The sequence below is a fragment of the Alexandromys fortis genome, unplaced genomic scaffold, assembly GCF_014885135.2.
Source record: "Alexandromys fortis isolate MF-2015 unplaced genomic scaffold, M_Fortis_MF-2015_v1.1 scaffold_94, whole genome shotgun sequence".
NCBI classification, from domain to species: domain Eukaryota; kingdom Metazoa; phylum Chordata; class Mammalia; order Rodentia; family Cricetidae; genus Alexandromys; species Alexandromys fortis.
Genome location: NW_026067979.1, coordinates 1,010,595 through 1,030,805, shown reverse-complemented (window position 1 = coordinate 1,030,805; position 20,211 = coordinate 1,010,595). Strand labels below are relative to the sequence as shown.

Genomic DNA, 20,211 nt, shown 5'->3' with positions numbered 1-20,211 from the left:
TTGAAGCCTGTCCTGGCACTAGCTCTGTAGACCAGGCTGGTCTCGAACTCACAGAGATCCGCCTGCCTCTGCCTCCCGAGTGCTGGGATTAAAGGCGTGCGCCACCATCGCCCGGCTAGACTCATTTTTCCTTCTTGATTCTCATTTCGAGTTTATCAGCGAAAATGCTGTGGCCCACTTTTAACTACTGGGTGCAGAAAGTGGATCTTCCATAGTCTGGCTTCCACCTTCATCCTGTTTGTCTTTTGAGAGGCTTGGATCTCCTCACAGTATAAAAGTGAAGTTGGCTGGCTTTGGCAGGGAACTGTACAGGACAGTCCTATACTAAAAAGTATCTCACACTCTGGGTTTTACCATTCAAGCACTCCAGGCCTGAATCTGTGTGTTTGTCATCACCGGCTGTGACGGCTCGGGTGGGCAGGCTTGGTCCTCCCAGATTTACTGAGAAGCACTTTGTCCTGCCGAGCCACAGCAGCCTGCCGTATGGTGAAATACAAACTTTCCACGCCCATCCTGGTCTCACCTGGTTTCTCATTTCACAGAACTGCCCTAATGCTAAGATGGGGCAGCCTTGGCCACGTTCCTACTAGGGCAGAGTAGGTAGCAAGAGTCACCAGCCAGGTTCATTTCTTGGCTGTTTGTTGGATCCCAGCCCCGGGACTCTACCTCAGGCCTGTGAGCTATTTTTTTTCTCTGCACACATCTGTGAGAAGTTGCCGAACAAGACTGTTGTGCAAGCTCCCATAACTCAGTTGTCGCTCTCCCTCTTTCCAGGTGGACCCCTTGACCTCATGTCCTGCCGAGTCGTTGCTGCTGGCACCAGAGAGATGGCGGCGCTCATAGCTCAGGCCTTACAGACTATTAACTATGGACGGGACGATGAGAAGTGAGGCTCAGAAGCTGGAACTCAGCAGCTCCCTGGGAAAGAGCTGTCTCCGTGGTGAGGGCTCCACGACAAACGTCTGCTGCAGCTCTCGACGGGACTCGGTGCTTAGCTGATCTCTCTCTAATCTCATGTAGCCTTTTTCAGGTACAAGTTCGGAGCCAAACCCAGATCTCTTGTGAGGTGTGCGTGAGTCACGCAGTCTTGATTGTTTTTCCAGAACGTAAATCTCAGGTAGTAAAGCTTTAGAACTTGCTCCCAGGTCCTCCCCTGCCTGTGGTAATACAGAATGCAATAAATCAGGATTACAGAGTCCTGCTCTTTGTTCCCCTCCGGCCTCTGGTTCTCAGGCTTCCTGAATCCCCACACTGTGCAGGCAAGTTACTGACGTCACCCCAACCATGGCAACAATGAAAACATTTCCCCTAAATATCAGTCTCCTGATCTACAGGCTGAATTTAATTGTGCATATAGATCATCTTTAGCCATTTTTTTTAATACTGCCTTTAGCGGACCTTCAGGGAGTAAGTGTGCTGTATAAAATTAAAATGATATATAATAGAACCTATATTGAAGCCAACATGTATTGAAAGGGGAAAAAAATGAGAAGCTGAAAAACAATACTAAAAATTTTTTTTCATTTTGGTTTTTCAAGACAGGGTTTCTCTGTGTAGCTTTGGAGCCTATGCTGGAAACTCCCTCTGTAGACCAGGCTGGCCTCAGACTCACAGAGTCCACCTGCCTTTGCCTCCTGAGTGCTGGGATTAAAGGTGTGTACCACCACTGCCCAGCTCAATAATAAAATACTTTGTGACAAATATTTTTTTAATCTTTTAGGAGTTGCAACTTTTTAAACAATGGGGTTTGGTTTTGGTTTTTTTGGGGCTTTTTTTTTTTTTTTGGTTTGGTTTGTTTTTTGGTGTGGGGGGTGGGTACTGGGATAGGATTCAGGCCCTCCTGCACTTTAGACAGGCTTCCTACCACTGAGCTACATTGCAGCCCTAAGCACCAGAATTCTGGTTCTAAGCTAAGCTATGACTCTAGACTGTTGTGTGACTGTAGGCACAGCCCAGGTGTCTCTGAAATATCTGTAAAAAAAAAAAAAAGAAAAAGAAAAAAAAACCTCAGGGCAACCAAAACAAAAACCAAAAAAACTCAGGGCATTTTTCTGTCTTGTGAGCCTGCCAGTTCCAAACATGCCGTTCCGTAGCTGCCGTCAGGGGGAGAGATGATGCTTTCCTTTCATGCTAGAAAAGACCTTGTTCTTTTCTATCTGGTTGTTGTTGTTGTTGTTTTGTGAGACCTGGTTTTTCTGTGTTGCCCCGGCTGTCCTGGAACTCACTCTGTAGACCAGGCTGGCCTCAAACTCACAGGGATCTTCCTGCCTCTGCCTCCCGAGTGCTGGGATTAAAGTCACACGCAACCATGCCCAACACCTTGTTCTTAATTAGTGGGAAATTATTGTACTTCCCTTGTTTGACGCTAAAGTGAGCACTGTGCTTTTGTCAAGTTCTCTTTCTTTTTGAGGAGATTGTTACACGGGGTTGCACGGGCAAAAAGCAAAGCTCTCCATCCTTGGTCCTCCTGGGACAATCTCCCTGGTCTTTTCTAGTTCAGGCTACTAAATACTTCCAAACCCAGTTCAGCCATTTTGAGATGCCTTTTGGAATTTCTTTGCTTTTTTCCATCTGCAGATGCTGCTTTGTTTATCTGCGTGATTGTTTCATACATGTTCGTTCTGGTAGCACACTTTTTCCATAGGTGAATTGTTTTGTTTTGTTTTGTTTCTTTGAGACAGGATCTCATGAATCCCAGGCTGGCCCAGAACTTTCTACACAGCCAAGAATGGCCTTGAACTCCTGATCTCCAGCCTCCCACCTCCCCACTGCTGGGGTTACAGTCATTTGCCACCATGCCTGGCAATAAGATGTTTTCTGATTACCCTGGCAGGCTCAGCTTTGTGCCATTTCATTTTCTCAGCATATACTCAGAACAGCACCTAGAACATGTGCAGATACACAGGACATACCTCCCGACTCTTGACCGTGCATTGTGAGATGTAGTACTTAGTTAGGAAGATCTCCTGGGCTGAATGGTTATGGGGTGATCTTCAAATAAGTAACTGCAGGAACAGCCGCTCCTCAGGTCTTCAGAGCACTTAAGCTGTGTCTGCATCTCACTGACACTCAGTAACTGAGTCTAAACCAATTCTGAGCTGACATAATCCTATTGCTCCGAGAGAAACAGAGAGCTCTGGGGAACAGGGAAGCTGTGCTGGCTCACTTGCTTGTTTGCCCACTCACTTGCTCCTTAAGGGATCCGTTAAGAATGTAGCTGTCCAGATTCTTCTGTGGTGCTCCAAGTCAATAAAATCCCCACCCACCCTCCCACACGGGTCATTTTTATTTCTTTTCCACATAGCATTCATCTTCTCTGGTGGTCATCGAGTCCCGGCCTTCAGAATTCTCACTGGCTTCCACACACTTGCCCCTAACAGCATCTTTATTTCATCAGCTTTGAGGTAGCATCCTGTCCCAGCGGTTCTCCTCCCTGTGGGTGGCGATGACCCCTTTGGGGGACCGAATGGCTTTCACAGTTGGAAAACTCAGATATCTTCATTATGATTCATAACAGTAGCAAAATTGCAGTTATGAAATAGCAACAAAATAATTTTATGGTTGGGGGTCACCACAGCATGAGGAACTGTATTAAAGGGTCGCAGCGTTAGGAAGGTTGAGGGCCACTGCTCTCAAGGGTGCTTTGGGCCTGCCTTTTGTCAGCTAGCCAGATGATGAAAGCCCTGTCGTCCACAGCAGGGGTCGGTCGGGTGTGGGCCTGTGGTTTGGTTAGTGCCCCCTCAGGAAAGCCGCTGAACCTTCCTTTCCTAACCTGCCCTTACTGCAGAAGTGTCCATGGGCATCCTGAGAAACCATCAGGTGGATTTCTGGTTTTTGTTTGTTTGTTTTGTTTTTACTGAGTTTATCTCCAACTTTCCTCAAAAAGTACAACATGGTGTTCTGCACAACAGATTCTTCCCTGTGGTTCTCAACTAGTTATCACTGTGGTGTGCTGTTCTGTGATATTTTGATCGCACTGTTATGCTCCCGAGACTGCCAATAAAGTTTGCTTTGAATCAGAGGGCGGAGCTAGCTACTTGCTGACCAAAACTAATCATAGAGGTTTTGGAGGACTAAGGACAGAGAGGCATAGGAAGTAGGAGGGCGGGGCTTAGCAGAGAGTCTTGGCTTTTTTGAATTGGAGGGAGGGGCGACGTCATTTGTTTCTCCGCTGCTTTTTTGATCATTCAGGTTCTTACTCTGATACCTGACTCCTGAGATTTATTGATAAAGAGTAATTAGACAAACGCTTCAGTGTGCTGTGTCAGACGGATCAGGTTCTGCTTCATGAAGCAGAAAGGGAAACTGGTGAGGAACAGTGGCACAGTCTGTCCGGTTTTGTCAGTCTTGTCCGTTCTTTTAAAAACAATGCATAGCCGGGCAGCGGTGGAGCTTATCTTTAATCCCAGCACTGGGGAGGCAGAGGCAGGCGGATCTGTGAGTTCGAGGCCAGCCTGATATTCAGAGCTAGTTTCAGGATAACAAGGGCTGTTACACAAAGAAATCCTGTCTTGAAAAACGAAAATAATCCAAAGCTACAGAGAAACCCTGTCTCGGAAAAAAAAAAAAAGAAAGAAAGAAAATAATAATTATAATACATAAAATGTAAAAATTAATATTATGAGATACATGTCATATTTCAATGTATTTACATTATATAATGTTTAAATTCGTAAAGCATATTAGTGGTTTTCCATTTCTTTTATGAGAAAATATTCAAATGCTTTGTTGTAATACTTTAAAATGATAATGCTAACATTATATACAGGCACTTTACTGTGCACAGCTCTTTACTGATCTTTTGTTCTTGCTATTTAAACCACCTCCCACAATTCACTAGGATGGCTCACCTACTAGAGAAGCCAGAAATGCTCTTGTCAGGCTACCCTGAAACGTAGACAGGTTTTACCTGGTTGAAAAGCCATCTACAGAACCAGTGGTCGTAGCACACACCTCTGATTCCAGCACTCGGGAGGCAGCGGCTGGTGATTCCTTGTGAGTTGAAGGCCAACTTGATCTTCATAGTTCCAGGACAGCCAGCGCTACATCGCAAGACGTGTCTCAGAAGACCAAAACCAAAAAGTGAACAAATAAAATGGGGGGGTCTGCAGTACGCAGTACCCAAGCCGAGATGCAGGACAGATATCTCAGAGCCCATGAGGCCAGAGCAGTCACCACGGAGACTGCTCCTGAAGAGTACCTGAACCGGAGACTCACAGGAAGTATCTGCAGGAAAGTGGAGAAGAAGCTGGGGTAACTCAGCATGGGGAGACTTGAGATGCCACTTGACATGCCTTTGTTTCTACCTGTAACCGCCAATGTATAACAACCTCTCATGGGCCCATTCCCCCAGAGCCCACTGAGTGTAGATGCATGGTGCCCCGTGAGGCAACAGGCACAGGGTGGGAAAGCTACACAAGGACCAGCATGGAGGAGCCCACCAGGCTGCGTGGTGGCAGTGTGCGTGACCTTGGTACTGGGGTGGATTGGGTGAGAACCCAGAGCGGGTCTTCAGGTGGTGAGGAAGCAAGTGTGTAGGGTGGGAGGGGGAAACACTTTTAAGTGAGAAGCAGGAGCTCCCAGGTAGCAAGTCAGTGCCATTTAGGGAGACCGCTATCAGTGGTGATGGGTGTGTTCTCTCTGGCAGAAATACCAATACAGGAAGTGGGTTTGAGGCTCTCACGTGTCAGACTGAACAATGAAGTAAGATGGACCCCTGCCCTGTCTTAAGGTTTCTATTGCTATGAAGAGACACCGTGACAACCACAGCAACTCTTGTTAAGGAGAGCATTTAATTGGGTTGGCTCACTTATAGTTCAGAAGTTTAGTTATCATCATGGTGGGACATGGCAGCATGCAGGCTGATATGCTGGAGAAAGAGCTGGAATTCCTACATCTTGACCTTAGGCAACAGGAAGTGATCTGAGACACTTGAGTGGTATCTTGAGCATATATGAGACCTCAAAGCCCAACTCCGTAGGACACTTCCTCCAACAAAGCTACACTTCCTAATAGTGTCACTCCCTTGAGGGCCGTTTTCTTTCAAACCACCACAGGCCCCTTCAGGTTAACCCTGTTCTTTTGGTGGCATCATTATGCAGGGTCATTACACAAGGTCAACATTGGGAAAGCTGAATCGGTAAACTACTCCCTGGATGTTGGAGGAGAGAGATGTAAGGCTGTGGGTTGCTCTGGTCAAGTAGAGCATCTTCCAACCCTCCCCAGACGGCTATCAGCAGGAAGGAGCATGGCTTAGACTCAACAAAAGATACCCTTTTTCTCTCTGTCCAGCATCAGCTGGATCCTCTCTGCAGCCAGTTCTGGGGCTGTTCATTAAAACCAATCCAAAAAAGCCAGAATGGAACCAGGTGGTGTTGGCACCGGTCTTTAATCTCAGGAGGCAGAGGCAGGTGGATCTCTGTGAGGTCAGGGTCAGCCTGGTCTACAGAGAGTTTCAAGGCTGCATAAACCTTGTCTCAAAAAACGCAAAGCAAGGGTGGCTGGAGAGATGTCTCAGAGGTTAAAAGCATTGGCTGCTCTTCCAGAGGTCGTGAGTTCAACTCCCAGCAACTACATGGTGCCTCACAACCATCTGTAATGAGATCTGGTGCCCTCTTCTGGCATTCAGGCAAACATGTAGACAGAACACTATAATAAATAAAATTTTAAAAGTAACAAAAAAACAGCTCAGGATGGTGTGAAGCCATCTGCCTGCCTGGCTTCACTGCAACTGCCGGGTGTCCACATCTCCCTAGGACATTAGTGTGCCACAGCCTTTACCATCCTACCCCACCGTAGAGTATGTCTCAACAGGACATTAGTAACTGAGGGTCACATGGCACACAAACATGGAGTAGCAGTCTGGAACCAAGGATGTTTGTTTTTCGGTTTTCAACAAGGATTGACTTAAAGCCTTTAATAGGTACAGCTATTAAAGTGTATCTCCATGTAGTGTATGGGTTGTTTGTTTTGTTTTTCGAGACAGGGTTTGTCTGTGTAGCCCTGGCTATCCTGGAACTTACTCTGTAGACCAGGCTGACCTCACACAGAGATGTGCATACATTTGCCTCCAGAGTGGTGGGATTGAAGGCATGTGCCATCGCTGCCTGACTTGGGAGTTTGTTTTGTTTTTCATTTTTTCCATTTCATTTGACCTTCCAGAGATGGTAATGATACTAGCATTCATGGGGCAAGTTTACCATTGTTTAACCCTCTACGTGCTTTGGACTCATGTCTGTCTGCACACTGATTCCCTGGGAGGCAGAGGTTATGTCTGGACTGTACTGGGAAAACGACTCGTTACTAGTGGGCCAGGTCTGATCCAGGAGGGATCCTAAGTAGATGAGTCTGAAGAGGTTGCAGTCACATTAGGAACACCTAGAGACTGTGACAGGACAGACGGGCAGTTGATAGGGACTCCAGACCTGTGCTGTCTCTGTATGGGCCACTGGAAATGGGCTTGTCCAAAGATGTTGGGCCGGGTAGCATGGCAAGACACAGGGAGGGAGGGAGGGAGGGAGGGAGGGAGAGAGAGAGAGAGAGAGAGAGAGAGAGAGAGAGAGAGAGAGAGAGAGAGAGATTGACAGAGAGAGATTGACTGACTTTGCCTGGGGCGTTTAACTTTGTCCTGGCTGCGGTTGTCAGCTTTTTTCTTAGATTCTGTTTCATGGCAGCACTGAGGGAGGCAGGCGGGTTTTTAGGCCCTTTGGCAACCACCTAAACCAAACCAAACGGAGGGGTTGACCTTTGGGGTCAGCTTTCCCCGAGAGAAGCAGAGAAGCCAATTCAGTCTTAGGACCCCATGTCCTATAATGTTAGAGTAAATAGTAGCAAGCAGCTTCCAGCGCCTCTAGGGCCAGGTTGTCATGTCCCTACATGGTGCCACACTGTAACTTTTGGCGCGCCAAAGCTATGCTGGGATGGGGCGTTGGGAAGCAGCTTGTTGGCTTTTTCCTCGGTATTCACGGAGCTTCAAGGGGCAAGGTGATTCCTTATTGTTGGTTTTAGTAGATGCAACCTATTGTCCTTAATGCCGGTGGCCTAACTGGTAGTTTTGTCGAGAGCTCTTCATCCTAAGGGAAGCGCGCCCTCTGTTGTCCGTGATGGTGAACTGCACCACGCTCTCCAAACCACAGCTTCCTCTGGCATCCTAGACAGGGTGTTTGTGTGAGGAGGGTGAATGCCCCTGGAAGAAGGGAGATCATAGCAGCAGTGATCCCCTGTATCGCTGGGTACATAGAGACAGTTTTATGACAGATTACATGCCGTTTTGTGATGTGTGATAGATCGTCTCTGAAAAACCAAATAGAAGCCATGTCAAAAATGTGTGAAATAAGAAGTCTAGTAAGAAAAATAAAACTTGATTATTCAGAGTGCACTTAAGTCTTTAGTTGGTGGTGGTTTTGTTTTTGCTGTTGTTTGGTGGTTTGTTTCTGATCAAGGTCTCTCAGGTAGCCCCAGCTGGACCAGAGCTTGCTCTATAGAGCAGGCTAGTTTCAAACTCAAGGAGATCCAGCGCATCTAACTCCTGAGTGCTGGGAGTAAAGGCACGTGCCACCATGCCCAGCGTAACAGTCTTATCCAGTTGTGAACTCCATGAGCTGTAATAATGAGTAGCCCAGCAAGATGTGTCCCTGGGTCCAATCGTGGCATAAATGTCAGGGGGGTAACCAACTGCTTTGTGATCGGGTTTCAGGTCCACTCTACAGGGGGAAATGCATGCTTAGTAATGTAAATCTGACCAAGAACTCGTGGTTGGGGAACTTCTAGGTGCCATGGTTGAACTACTGCTGTTGTTTTATTAAATGGATATCTAGATTACTACGGCTCTCAGACCTACCTCAACAGAAGTTTCCTTGTGTAGTAAATGGCAGTTAATACAGAAACTCATGACTAACCAAAATGCAGAGAATATGTGTCTGAGGAGTGAGTGCTCAGTCACAAATGGGACATCTACATCACACCCTGTGGCAGTTCGGATGTAGGTGGCCCCATAAACTCATAGGGAGGGGCATTAATAGGTTTGACTCTGTTGGAGTAGATATGGCCTTGTTGGAGGAAGTGTGCCACTATGGGGGTGGGCTTTGAGGTCTCCTTTGCTCATGTTTTGCTCAGTGTTTTATGTGGGAGGTCCTTCTGTTTATGTGTTCTTATTGGTTAATGAATAAAGCTGCTTTGACCTAGTAGGTCAGATTATTGCCTTGCTGGAAGAGAGAGAGAAAGAGAGAGAGAGAGAGAGAGAGAGAGAGAGAGAGAGAGAGAGAGAGAGAGAGAGAGAGCGGAGACAAAGAGACACCATATAGCTTCAGAAGGAACCAGATGCCAGAACCTTACCAGGTAAGCCACAGCCTCCTGGTGATACACAGAATAATAGAAGTGGGTTAATTTAAGATGTAAGAGCTAGTTAATAATAAGCCTGAGCAAATAAACCAAACAGTGTTGTAATTAACATAGTTTCTGTGTGATTATTTGGGTCTGGGCAGCTGGGAATGAAGAGCAGTCTCATTTACATAATGATGCTCGCCTTCTGAGGCATGAATCCAACTAAGAAAGACCTAAAAAAGCTTTAAAAAAAAAAAAGGCTTCTGGACCCACAAAAACAGGAAACAAAATACAGCCCCCGCTTACACAGTGTGACGTTCAGTTCACTTCCTGTTGCCTGCAGGTGAAGCTGTAGAACTCTGAGCAGTGTTCCCCGCCATGGTGACGATGGACTAAACCTCTGACGCTGTAAGCCTCTCAAACGTTTTCCTTTATAATACTTGCTGTGGTCATGGTGTTTCTTCACAGCAACTGAAACCCTAACTCAGATACACTCCCTTCCCCAAAGCTAGGGAACATCGGGAAGGAAGCAGAAAGATGGTAAGAGCCCGAAGCTGGGGAGGGGACTGGGGCGAAGCCGTGTTCTCTGGACGTGGCAAGGCTGTTGCGTTCATGCACTCTCAGCTGCTGTGGTTTCTGTTATAATCTTAATAGAAGGAAAGAAAAGCTGTACAAGATGGAGCCACTCAGCATTCTACAGTGGAACAACCAGTGACGGAGGATCCACCCCTCTCTAAAGAGCTATTGCAAATGATGGCTGTTAGAGCGGGGAGAATCTGTTAGAGCGGGGAGAATCTGTTAGAGCGGGGAGAATCTGTTAGGGCAGGGAGAATCTGTTAGAGCAGGGAGAACCTGTGAGAGCGGGGAGAATCTGTTAGAGTGGGGAGAATCTGTGAGAGCGGGGAGAATCTGTGAGAAGGGGGAATATGTTAGAGCAGGGAGAATCTGTTTTCTTTAGGATTCAGTCCTGGTAGAGCAGTTCCATAACCATGCATATGGGCAATACAAACTAGACTCAGTGAGTTATTTGAAAAAATGTATCTGAAGTCTGAAAAGGACAGAGGTGAATCTGAGTTATGGGGAGTGTGGGGTGAGTGTGATCAAAATACATTGTAGTGAAGGAGCACTCCATTTTAGAAAGTCCCTAACTAGGGGGTGAACACAGGCCAGCAAGGTCATAAAACATCCAAGAAATGTGCCAGCCCTGGTCAAAGTGGCCCCACCAGGGTGTCCAAACAACATCTGTTTGCATCTGCTTGCTTCAAACGCCCTTGTAGATACCTGATTAACCACTGTTTTGACTGTGGTTTTTTTTAGAAGACTTATTTATTATGTATACAGGGTTCTTCCTGCATGTATGCCGTCAGGCCAGAAGAGGGCACCAAATCTCATTATTGATGGTTGTGAGCCACCATGTGGTTGCTGGGAATTGAACTCAGGACCTCTGGAAGAGAAGGCACTGCTCTTAACTTGAGCCATCTCTCTAGCCCTGTTTTGACTGTTTTAAAATTCCCCTATATCCCAGCCAACGAATTCAAAAGTTGTATACTTTTACCCAATCCCAAAATGCCAAGGCTTGTGCCACCCTGTTTGCAGTTTTTCCCTTTAGAGACCCATTACCCTGAGAGGCGGAGCCATTTTTCCTCCACCAATGCTTCCGTGTGTTGGATCGCGGTCCAAGTTATCTAACTTGTAACCAACAAACCCCGATGTGTTTGCATCGGATACCGGCTCTGTGGTGGTCTTGTTTGGGGGTCCCGTGACATGGGCACAACAGTAGCATGTATGAGCGTCCCCAAGAGGTACTTTTCAAAACAAGGACAGCGGATCAGCAGTTAAGAGCACTGGCTGCTTTCACAGAAGACATGGATTCAGTTCCTAGCACCCACATGGTAGCTCATAACTGTCTGTATTTCAGTTACAAGGGAGCCAATGCCCTCTTCTGGTCTCCAACACACTATAAACATGTAGTTCACATACATGTGTGCAAGACCCGTTATGCATACAATAAAATGTAAAAACACACACAGAGGAAAGGAGTAGACAGAGAACTCTTGCAACTGCGGGTTCTAACTTGTGTTCCACTCAAAATCCTCATCCTGGGTGGTCCATTTGGGGACGACACATTTAGAACCCGTAAAATACCTGCTCACACCGCTCTTGGCCTGTATTGACCAGTTTACAACATTCCCACACCCCGTTACCCTCTCTCCAACTGAAATCTTTTTATTTCTTTTCTTTTTTTCTTTTCTTTTTTTTTTTTTTTTTGAGGGGAGCTGTTTTTTTGTTTGTTTTTGAGACAGGGTTTCTCTGTGTAGTCCTGACTGTCCTGAAACTAGCTTTGTAAACCATGCTGGCCTCAAACTCACAATAATCCTCCTGTCTCCACCTCCTGAGTGCTGGGATTAAAGGCCTGTACCACCACCACCTGGCAGAAATCTTGTCCTTGCCCCTAAACCCCACTTCACTTTCATGACATTCATTTTGTGTGTGACCCAGTTAAACAGGGCCCCTTGCACGAACGTGAGTAGGGCGTTATTTACCAGAGTATGGGCAACTCCATTGAAAAAACTGGCGCCTGCTCCCCCAGCAAATATTAACTGCCAATAGTCAGTCCCTCGTGGAGGGGGAACTCACAAGCCCCTCTTCCATCCAGGTGGCTTGTTAGTAGCCTCCATCTTGAGCAGGTACCCACAGCTACTGTTGAGTTTGAGGGCGGTGAACGTGTCATATCTAGAAGACATCTCCACAGCACCTCCACGTGTTCCCTGAGCCTCCAAAGGGATGATAAAGACATCCTGGATAGGGCCAAGCACGCAACAATCACTTCTCTGCAGTCTGATAGGTTGTGAGTCCACTGTAAAAAAAAAAAAAATAGTGTGGGGGGGGGCTGGTCTTCTCCAAACCAACACTGAATGTAGCACGGATCTATGGGTATATGGGTATACGTTTAAGTGTTTATGTCAACTTCTCAGAAGCTAAGGTATCTGAAAGGAAAAACTCAGTTAGAATGCCTCCCTAAGATCCATCTGTAGGATGTTTTCTTAACTGGTGATTGATGGGGGTACTGTGAAATATTATTTTAACTGGGCAAAGATGTGTTACATTTGTTTACGCTGTGGAATATTATTTTAACTGTATAAAGGTGTGTTACATTTGTTTACGCTGTGGAATATTATTTTAACTGTATAAAGGTGTGTTACATTTGTTTACGCTGTGGACTGATATTTTAACTGGGCAAAGATGTGTTACATTTGTTTATGCTGTGGACTGTTATTTTAACTGGGTAAAGCTCTGCGTAGACCTGAGCTTCAGGTGATCAGCTTCTGTGAGCCCAGCCTGCCTGTGTCCGGAGCCTTTTCCCTTCTCCCTCTGCCTCCCTCTGCCTCTGACGCTGACTTCACAGATGGTCCTTCTGAAGAGCCCTCCTCCTTTGAACCCTTCTCCCGGGCTCCCGGGGCAGCATGCCTCTCAGGTGGCTCTGATCTGAAGGTACCTCTGGAGCAGGTATGGATGGAGACTCCATGCCCTGTGGGTCTCTGAGCTGCCGGCACTGGCTGGGAGTTGACCTGGTGCCAGGCAGAGGACTCTGAGCTCAGCAGCTTGAAGGCACAGTGGGATATGTGCAGGGGGCATCTGGGGTACCCCTCCACAGGTTCAGTTCTTGGCTCCTAGGAGTGATGCTGACCCTAACCTCACCCCCAAACTTGTTTTTAACTAATTAAACTTTACCACTTTTACAAAAAAAAATTTCACTTAGTTTTGGAAACTGGAAGTCCAAACAGCATGGCATGGATACTGGCAATGGGCCCTCTTGCCTTCATCCCCTCATGTCAGGTAGCATTGGGAGCACATAGGGGACCAAGAGGCCACCTGATAAGACTGGAAGCTAAAAGATATGCGCTTCACATCCCTTCTTAGAGCATTCATCCCCCCCCTAACTGACCTCACCTCTTAAAGGGTCCCTTGCCCAGCATCGCCACTCTTGAAGCTTTGGGAAGCACAAAGCACAGGCAGACCCCAGCAATTATCAACTAGCAACAGGGTAGAAAGAAATAAGGGTTGGAAAGAGGAGAACTTGGCTGCTGAGGGGAGGCTCCAGGATCCGGGGGGAGGGGGGGTGTTACATAAGAGATCACCTTTGTGCCGGATCTTGAAGGATGGATGCCATTTAGACAGGACAAAAAGCATTTCTGAGAAGAAAAAGTGTTATAAATAATACAGACTCATAGGCTGGAGAGATGGCTCAGCAGGTAAGAGTATGGGCTGCCTTTCCAGGGGACCTGGGTCCAATTCCCAGCACCCATATGGCAGCTGACAACTGTCTGTAACTCCAGTTTCAGGGGACCTGACACTTTATGTGGACATATGTGTGGGGAGATGTGGGGTCTCCATCCAGTCCCGAAGGGATAGGAGTGAAAATATAAACAGGAGCTTGAAGCTTCCTGAGCCAACCAGAGTGGACGTACACTCAGGGATGAGCTTCGATTGGCTCCAGCTGACTCCCAAGGCCTGGCTCAGGTTCAGGGACTCTGCACTGGGGGCTGTGTACAGGGCATGAGACAAGGAATGACTCATTGTTCTGACAAACTCTGAAAAGCCTTACCCATGAGTTACACTGTAGCTATAACTGTATCTTTTCTAGAGTGCTACAGAACACCCAGCTCTGATACAAGCCATCAGAGGTGTTTGGAAGGCCCCAGGCCTCCCCAGAGGTGTCACTGACAGCTATGGCTGCAGGTACGTGCAGCACAGAATGTGAGGTGTTGGATGGTGGTGGCAGAGTAGACAGCAGGCGAGAGAAAACCCAGCAGAGCTCCCGAAGTGCTCGACAAGCTATTGAACCAGCACTGTGGTTAGCCCTACCAACCTACACCCACCCAGGAAGGGTTAGGGTGTTGGCTGTAAGCAAGTGTCCCCTGAGGGTCAGTCATGGGTCTGGGCAGCACCCTCTCCCTAGGGCTTTCTACCCCACTGCCTCACCCCACCCCCCAAACGTCAGAAGGCCACTTGAGGAGCCAACCAGGTCAGGAGTGAGCGTTGTGTAAGGAGACCACAGGGTATGAGCGCCACCTCTTCACTCCTTCCTTTGGAAAAGAACAAGGCACTGCACGGTCAGGGTCACTGTCAAGCCTGGTGCTAGCTGAGTGATCCCCATCAGCGAGGCCAGTGCCCAGAAGAAAGGGAAAAGTGACGAAGGACAAAAGTCCGTACTTCCCTGGTCTCTTATTTGCACAGTCACCTCCATGTTCCCCATAGCCAGCAGGAGGAGTCGGCCTACGAACAGCTCAGCCCTAAAAATGAAGGACAGACTCACAGAGATGAGTGTTGATGGCACTGCGCTAAGGGAAATAAGCCTGCCTGTGGTCGGAGCAGTCAGACCCATAGAGACATAAGTTGGGGGGCGGGGGTTGTAGCCAGAGACTGGGTATGGAAATGGGGGCTGCTGCCTAGTGGATGAAACAGTTCCACCTGGGACAATAAAGGATTTTGGCAACTATGCATAATAAATGAGGCTGTAGACCCGGGATGACTGGTGTAATGCTTTTACATACGTGCAGGAAAAACACCCATACATATAAAATAAAAAGAAATACATTCAAAAGTGTTCTGCCGCTGAGCCACATCCATGCTGCCTTCTGTGAAACAAATACCTGTGAGTGTTAGAGTTCCTGGGTGATTGGAGAGCTGTGCATTTAATTCTATTGGTTTTAAACTGCCAAGAGGTTTCCTAAGTGGTTATACCATTTTTGTACTAAGATCTTTCCAAAACAGAAACTATTGCTGGGGCCTGCGAGATGGCTCAGCAGTTAAAGGCGCTTGTCTCACAAGCCTAATGACCTGAACTGAATCCTCAAACCAGGAGGTAGTGATGTGTGCCTCTAATCCCAGCACTGGGAAGGTAGAGGCAGGCGTATCTCTGAGTTTGGGGCTAGCCTGGTCTCAGCACAGAATTGGAGACATCTCTCCACACGGTGTGCAGAAGTCAGAACAGCAGCGGGTCTGGTTTGCATGTTTGCTACAGGTCTGTGGCCTGTCTTTTCATTTTCCTCTTGGATAGCAGTCTGAATCTTGGCATCCCCCACTCCACTTTCTTTTTCTTTTATGAATTATGACTGTACTTTTAGATACAGCTAAGAAATCTTCTAAACTAAACTTTGTCCTCAGGTTTCCTGTTTACTCTGGGCTGTAGTCTGGTACTTGGCTAGTGTGATGATTTGAATAGGAATGGCTCCATAGACTCAAGTGCTTGAAGGCTTGACCCACAGGAAGTGGCACTGTTGAAGGGGTGGCCTTGTTGGAGGAAGAATGTCGCTGTGGGAACGGGCTTTGAGGTCTCATAGGTGTTCAAGCTAAGTCCAACACAGTTTTTCCTTCCCCTGCCTGCAGATCAAGATGTAGAACTCTCTGTTGCTTCTCCGGCACCAAGTCTGCCTGCACACCATTGTGATAATCCCAGACTAAACCTCTGAAACTGTAAGCCGCCACCTCAGTTAAATGTTTTCCTTTATAAGACTTGCCATGGGCCGGGCAGTGGTGACACACACCTTTAATCCCAGCACTTGGGAGGCAGAGGCAGGTGGATCTCTGGGAGTTCAAGGCCAACATGGTCTACAAGAGCTAGTTCCAGGACAGGCTCCAAAGCTACAGAGAAACCCTGTCTCGAAAATAAATAAATAAATAAATAAATAAATAAATAAATAAATAAATAAAAAGAAAAAAGAAAAAGAAAGAAAAAAGAGTTGCCACCGTCATGGTATCTCTTCTTCACAGCAATAAAGCCCTAAATAAGACAGCTCACATTTGTAAGGCCTGGCTCCCATTGCTGGCATTAAAAGCAGTAACTGAAACAGCAGCTGGGACGGTGCAGGCCTGAAAGCCCTCTGCCCTTCAGGAGGCTGAGGACCGTGAGTGATACCAGCCTGGTTACATGGTAGGAATTTGTCAAGAGCAAAGCAAGACGACCCTTTGCTGTTTGTTCAAGGGTCAGTATCAAGTCTCACGTCAGCCAGGGGCACTGAGTCTCAAATACGGACACAAAGGAAATCTCCCTCTCACTTTCTTTCTAAATCTTTCCTAGGGTTATAGTGTATGTTTAGACCCATGATTTACTGGGAGTTGGTTTTGTGTATGGTTGGCTCAGCAGGTGAAGTCACTTGCCTCCAAGTCTGATGACTTGAATCTACCTCCAGGACACACGTGGTGAAAGACGCAACACCCACACGTTGCCCTCTGACCTCCACGCATGCACTCATGGCACAGGCCCCCACCTCCAGGTTTCCCCCATAAAATAAAATTCAAAAATAAAAAAATGCAAAAACAAATTTTTAATTAATCTTTGGCTTTTCAAGACACAGTTTCTCTGTGTAAAAGACCTGGCTGTCCTGAACTCACTCTGTAGATCAGGCTGACCTCAAACTCCCAGAGATGCCCCTGCCTCTGCCTCTGCCTGTACCTCCCAAGTGCTGGGATGAAAGGCGTGTGCCACCACTGCCTGGCCAAAAATTGACTTTTTAAAAGGTATGGGTCATAGTTCATTTTCAGACACAAAGCCTCATTCCAGTGGCCTTGCTGCCAGAGCCTGTTCCTTGCCCGCACTCTGTAGAAGGTCAGTGCATGAACGGTCTCTGAACTTGTAGCTTCCTTCCGAGCCATAACTATTTCTTTCGCCAACACCACACACACCCTAGCACTGTACCTCACAGGAAGTCTGGAAACGGTGGAGTGAGCCCTTCCCTTCCACTCTGTTCTTTTTCAAAATTGCTCGGCTCCTTTCTTTTCCATAGGAAGTTTAGTGTCAGTTTGTTGGTTTGTCTCTTTAAAATTATGCACGCGTGCACACACACAGACACACAAAGTGTGGGTGCCAGCAGAGCCCAGAGGGCATCAGATCCCCGGGAAGTGGAGTTACAGATGGTTGTGAGTCACCCAGGGTGGGGTCTGGAACCTGAACCCAGATTCTCTATAAGAGCAACAAATCCTCTTAACCACTGAGCCATCTTTCCAGCCCCTGCTGCCACCTTTTAAAGGTTAACTATTGTGGGAACACACCACACTTTGCTCACGTATCTGTTGGTGGACATGTGAGCCGCTCCTGCCTCTTGGCCTTTGTGGATACTATGAACATTAAACTATGAGCATGCTCACACGAGTGTTAGCTGAGTGTCTACTGTGAACTTTTGAGGAGAGTCCTAAAAACAGAAATTGCTAGTGACGTAAGGTTTTTTTTTTTTTTTTTTTTTTTGGCTTTGTTTCTCATCGTGTTGAGGTTTGAACCCAGCACTCCACGGGTATAGGTTAGTGCTTTGTCATTGAGCTCCAGCGTCCAGCCGAACACATTCCGAAGAACAGCCACACCTTCCCCGGGGCAGCTGCGTCAGGTTCATTCCCCTCAGCTGTGCGGTGTACATTCCGGTTTCTTCAGATTCGCTAACACTTGTTATTTTCCTGGCTTTAAAAAGTGCTCTCGGGAGGCAGAGGCAGGTGGATCTCTGTGAGTTCGAGACCAGCCTGGAGCTAGTTCCAGGACAGACTCCAAAACCACAGAGAAACCCTGTCTCGAAAAACAAAAACAAAAAAAAAATAAAATAAAAATAAAAAGTGCAGTCCGGGGAGTGGAAAGGGTACCTCGCTGTGGTTTCGATGTTCATTTCTCTAGAGGCTTGTGTTGTAGCTGAACATTGTAGTTAGTGCTTTCTTTCCGCTGTGACCAAATGTCTGACAAGATGCAGTGTAAGGGAGTGTTGACTTTGGCTCCCAGTCTAGGGCGTCACAGTGTGTTGTGGTAGGAAGACATCGCGGTGACAGAAGCAGGGGGCGGCTGGTCACACCGTCTCCACAGTCAGCAGAGAGCAGAAAGGAAACTGGACCAGACTACCAAGCCACAAGGGACACCCCAGTGAAATACTGTGTTGACAGAATTTGTTTACAGGTGCAAACAGCACGGCTCACACTATGGACCAATGGAAACATCTCCAAGTTTCAACAAAGGAGATATTTAATAAGCATTGCTATACGTGTGCGATGAAATAGCATGCAGTAGTTTAAGTCCCCGCCTCCTCAGAGGAAGGGCTACATACCGCTGTTAATGTAAAGTACAGTGCTGAATATGATGTGCAGTGCCATTTATAGAAACAAAAGGATAACGCCACACGCAGTGCGCATCTGTATCATCCAATGGGTGGGAAAACAGCAAGGTTTCCACTGAACTGAGAGAGCAGTAAACAGGGGCCCGGAGCCGCTGTTGGACGTGGTCCAAGAAGACGCTTGCTCCATCCGTAATGTCTTCATGAAGGTGGGCAGTGACAGAATGCCACACAGACTGAGAGAAAGCTCTTCCGGCCAGGCATGGCTGTTCATGCTGGGGAGGTGGAGGTGGGAGTTCCAGGGCAGCCTGGGCCGCACTAGATCCTGTCTCCAAAAGGAAATCTCTTGGAGCCGTAGAGATGGCTCAGCAGTAAAGAGCACTAGCTGTTCTTCTAGAGATCCTGAGTTCAATTCCCAGCAACAACACGGTGGCTTACAGCCCTCTATAATGGGATCTGATGCCCCCTTCTGGCATGCAGGCGTACATGCTGATAGAGCACTCATACACAATAAATAAATCTTTAAAGAAAAAAAAAAAGGAACGAAAGAAAAGGAAGAAAGAAAGAAAGAAGAGACACAGAGAGAAAATTTAAAAGACCAGGACATTTGTATGAGGAAAGCAGAGCTCTGTGCTGGCATGGCCTGTTCCTTTGCCCTTCTGCTCAGTTGAGGAAGATGGGGTATCCTTCACAGAGGCTTCTCTGGACACGTCAAAGACAAAATAAATAAATAAATAAATAAATAAATAAATAAATAAATAAATAAATAAATAAATAAATAAATGACACCTCGTACTGAAGTCAGTAGCAAAGAACACCACCGTTGTTCCTACACTTGGAAGGAAAACAAAAATCCAAGCCAGAAACAGCAACAACCTGAAAGGCGCCAAGCAATGCGAGCCCAGAACCCAGGGTATTAATAGCACCCACTGAGGGTCTGCCAGCTGCCTGGATAACCTTTCCTCCAGCAGAGCAGGCTTCCAGCTGGAGCCCCAGGGACTTGTGGGTGCTGGCACACTGCTGGTGGGTGGGTCATGTGAGCACTTTAGGCAAGAGAGGCCATGACCTCCATTAGATGTATGTGACCTTGAACCCCAAAAGGTTGCAGGCCTCTGCACAGGGGCTGTGATAATATCCACTGCCTGTAGTAGTTTATGGTATTGGATTGGTTCCTATGTCTACGTTCCTGGTCTTAGAACCCAGCACCTCAAGCACACTAGGCAAGTGCTCTACCACTAAAACATATTCCCAGCCCCAGTAGTAAAAATTTGACACAGGATCTCACTATGTAGCCCTGGCTGTTTTGGAACTCACTCTGTAGATAAGGCTGGCCTTGAACTCACAGAGATCTACCTGCCTCTGCCTCCCAAATTCTGGGATTAGAGGTACCACCATACCTGGCTCCCCATATTAAGTTTTAAAGCAGGATATGCACAAATTTGTGAAGATACTAATTCCTATTTTATTTTTTTTTTAAGATTTGTTTATTTATTATGTATACAACTTTCTGCCTTCATGTATACCCGCACGCCAGAGGGGGATGCCAGATCTCATTACAGATGGTTTGGAGCCACCATGTCGTTGCTGGGAATTGAACTCAGGACCTCTGGAAGAGCAGACAGTGCTCTTAACCACTGAGCCATCTCTCCAGCCCCACTAATTCCTATTTTAGAATCCTTGGCATAGTGGAAGAAATAACTGTAGAGAAGAAGGGATCTTTGCACAAGTGTCCCGACCACGCCCACCTCTGCACCCTGCCTTCCCCAGCCTTCCTCACCCACATTTACCCCCACGCTCACACTCA

At 47.1% G+C, this 20,211-nt stretch overlaps 1 protein-coding gene across 2 annotated transcripts in view; it reads left to right on the top strand.

Moving 5' to 3' along the window:
• Positions 1-3,270, top strand: part of Impa2 (inositol monophosphatase 2) — a 33,910-nt gene extending 30,640 nt beyond the window's left edge. For both annotated transcript variants that reach the window (XM_050157900.1, XM_050157901.1), the window contains exon 8: positions 775-3,270. In XM_050157900.1, the coding sequence (XP_050013857.1) occupies positions 775-890 (116 nt within the window). In that variant the 3' untranslated portion in view covers positions 891-3,270. The remainder of the gene's footprint in view (positions 1-774) is intronic.
• The last annotated feature ends 16,941 nt before the right edge of the window (positions 3,271-20,211 follow it).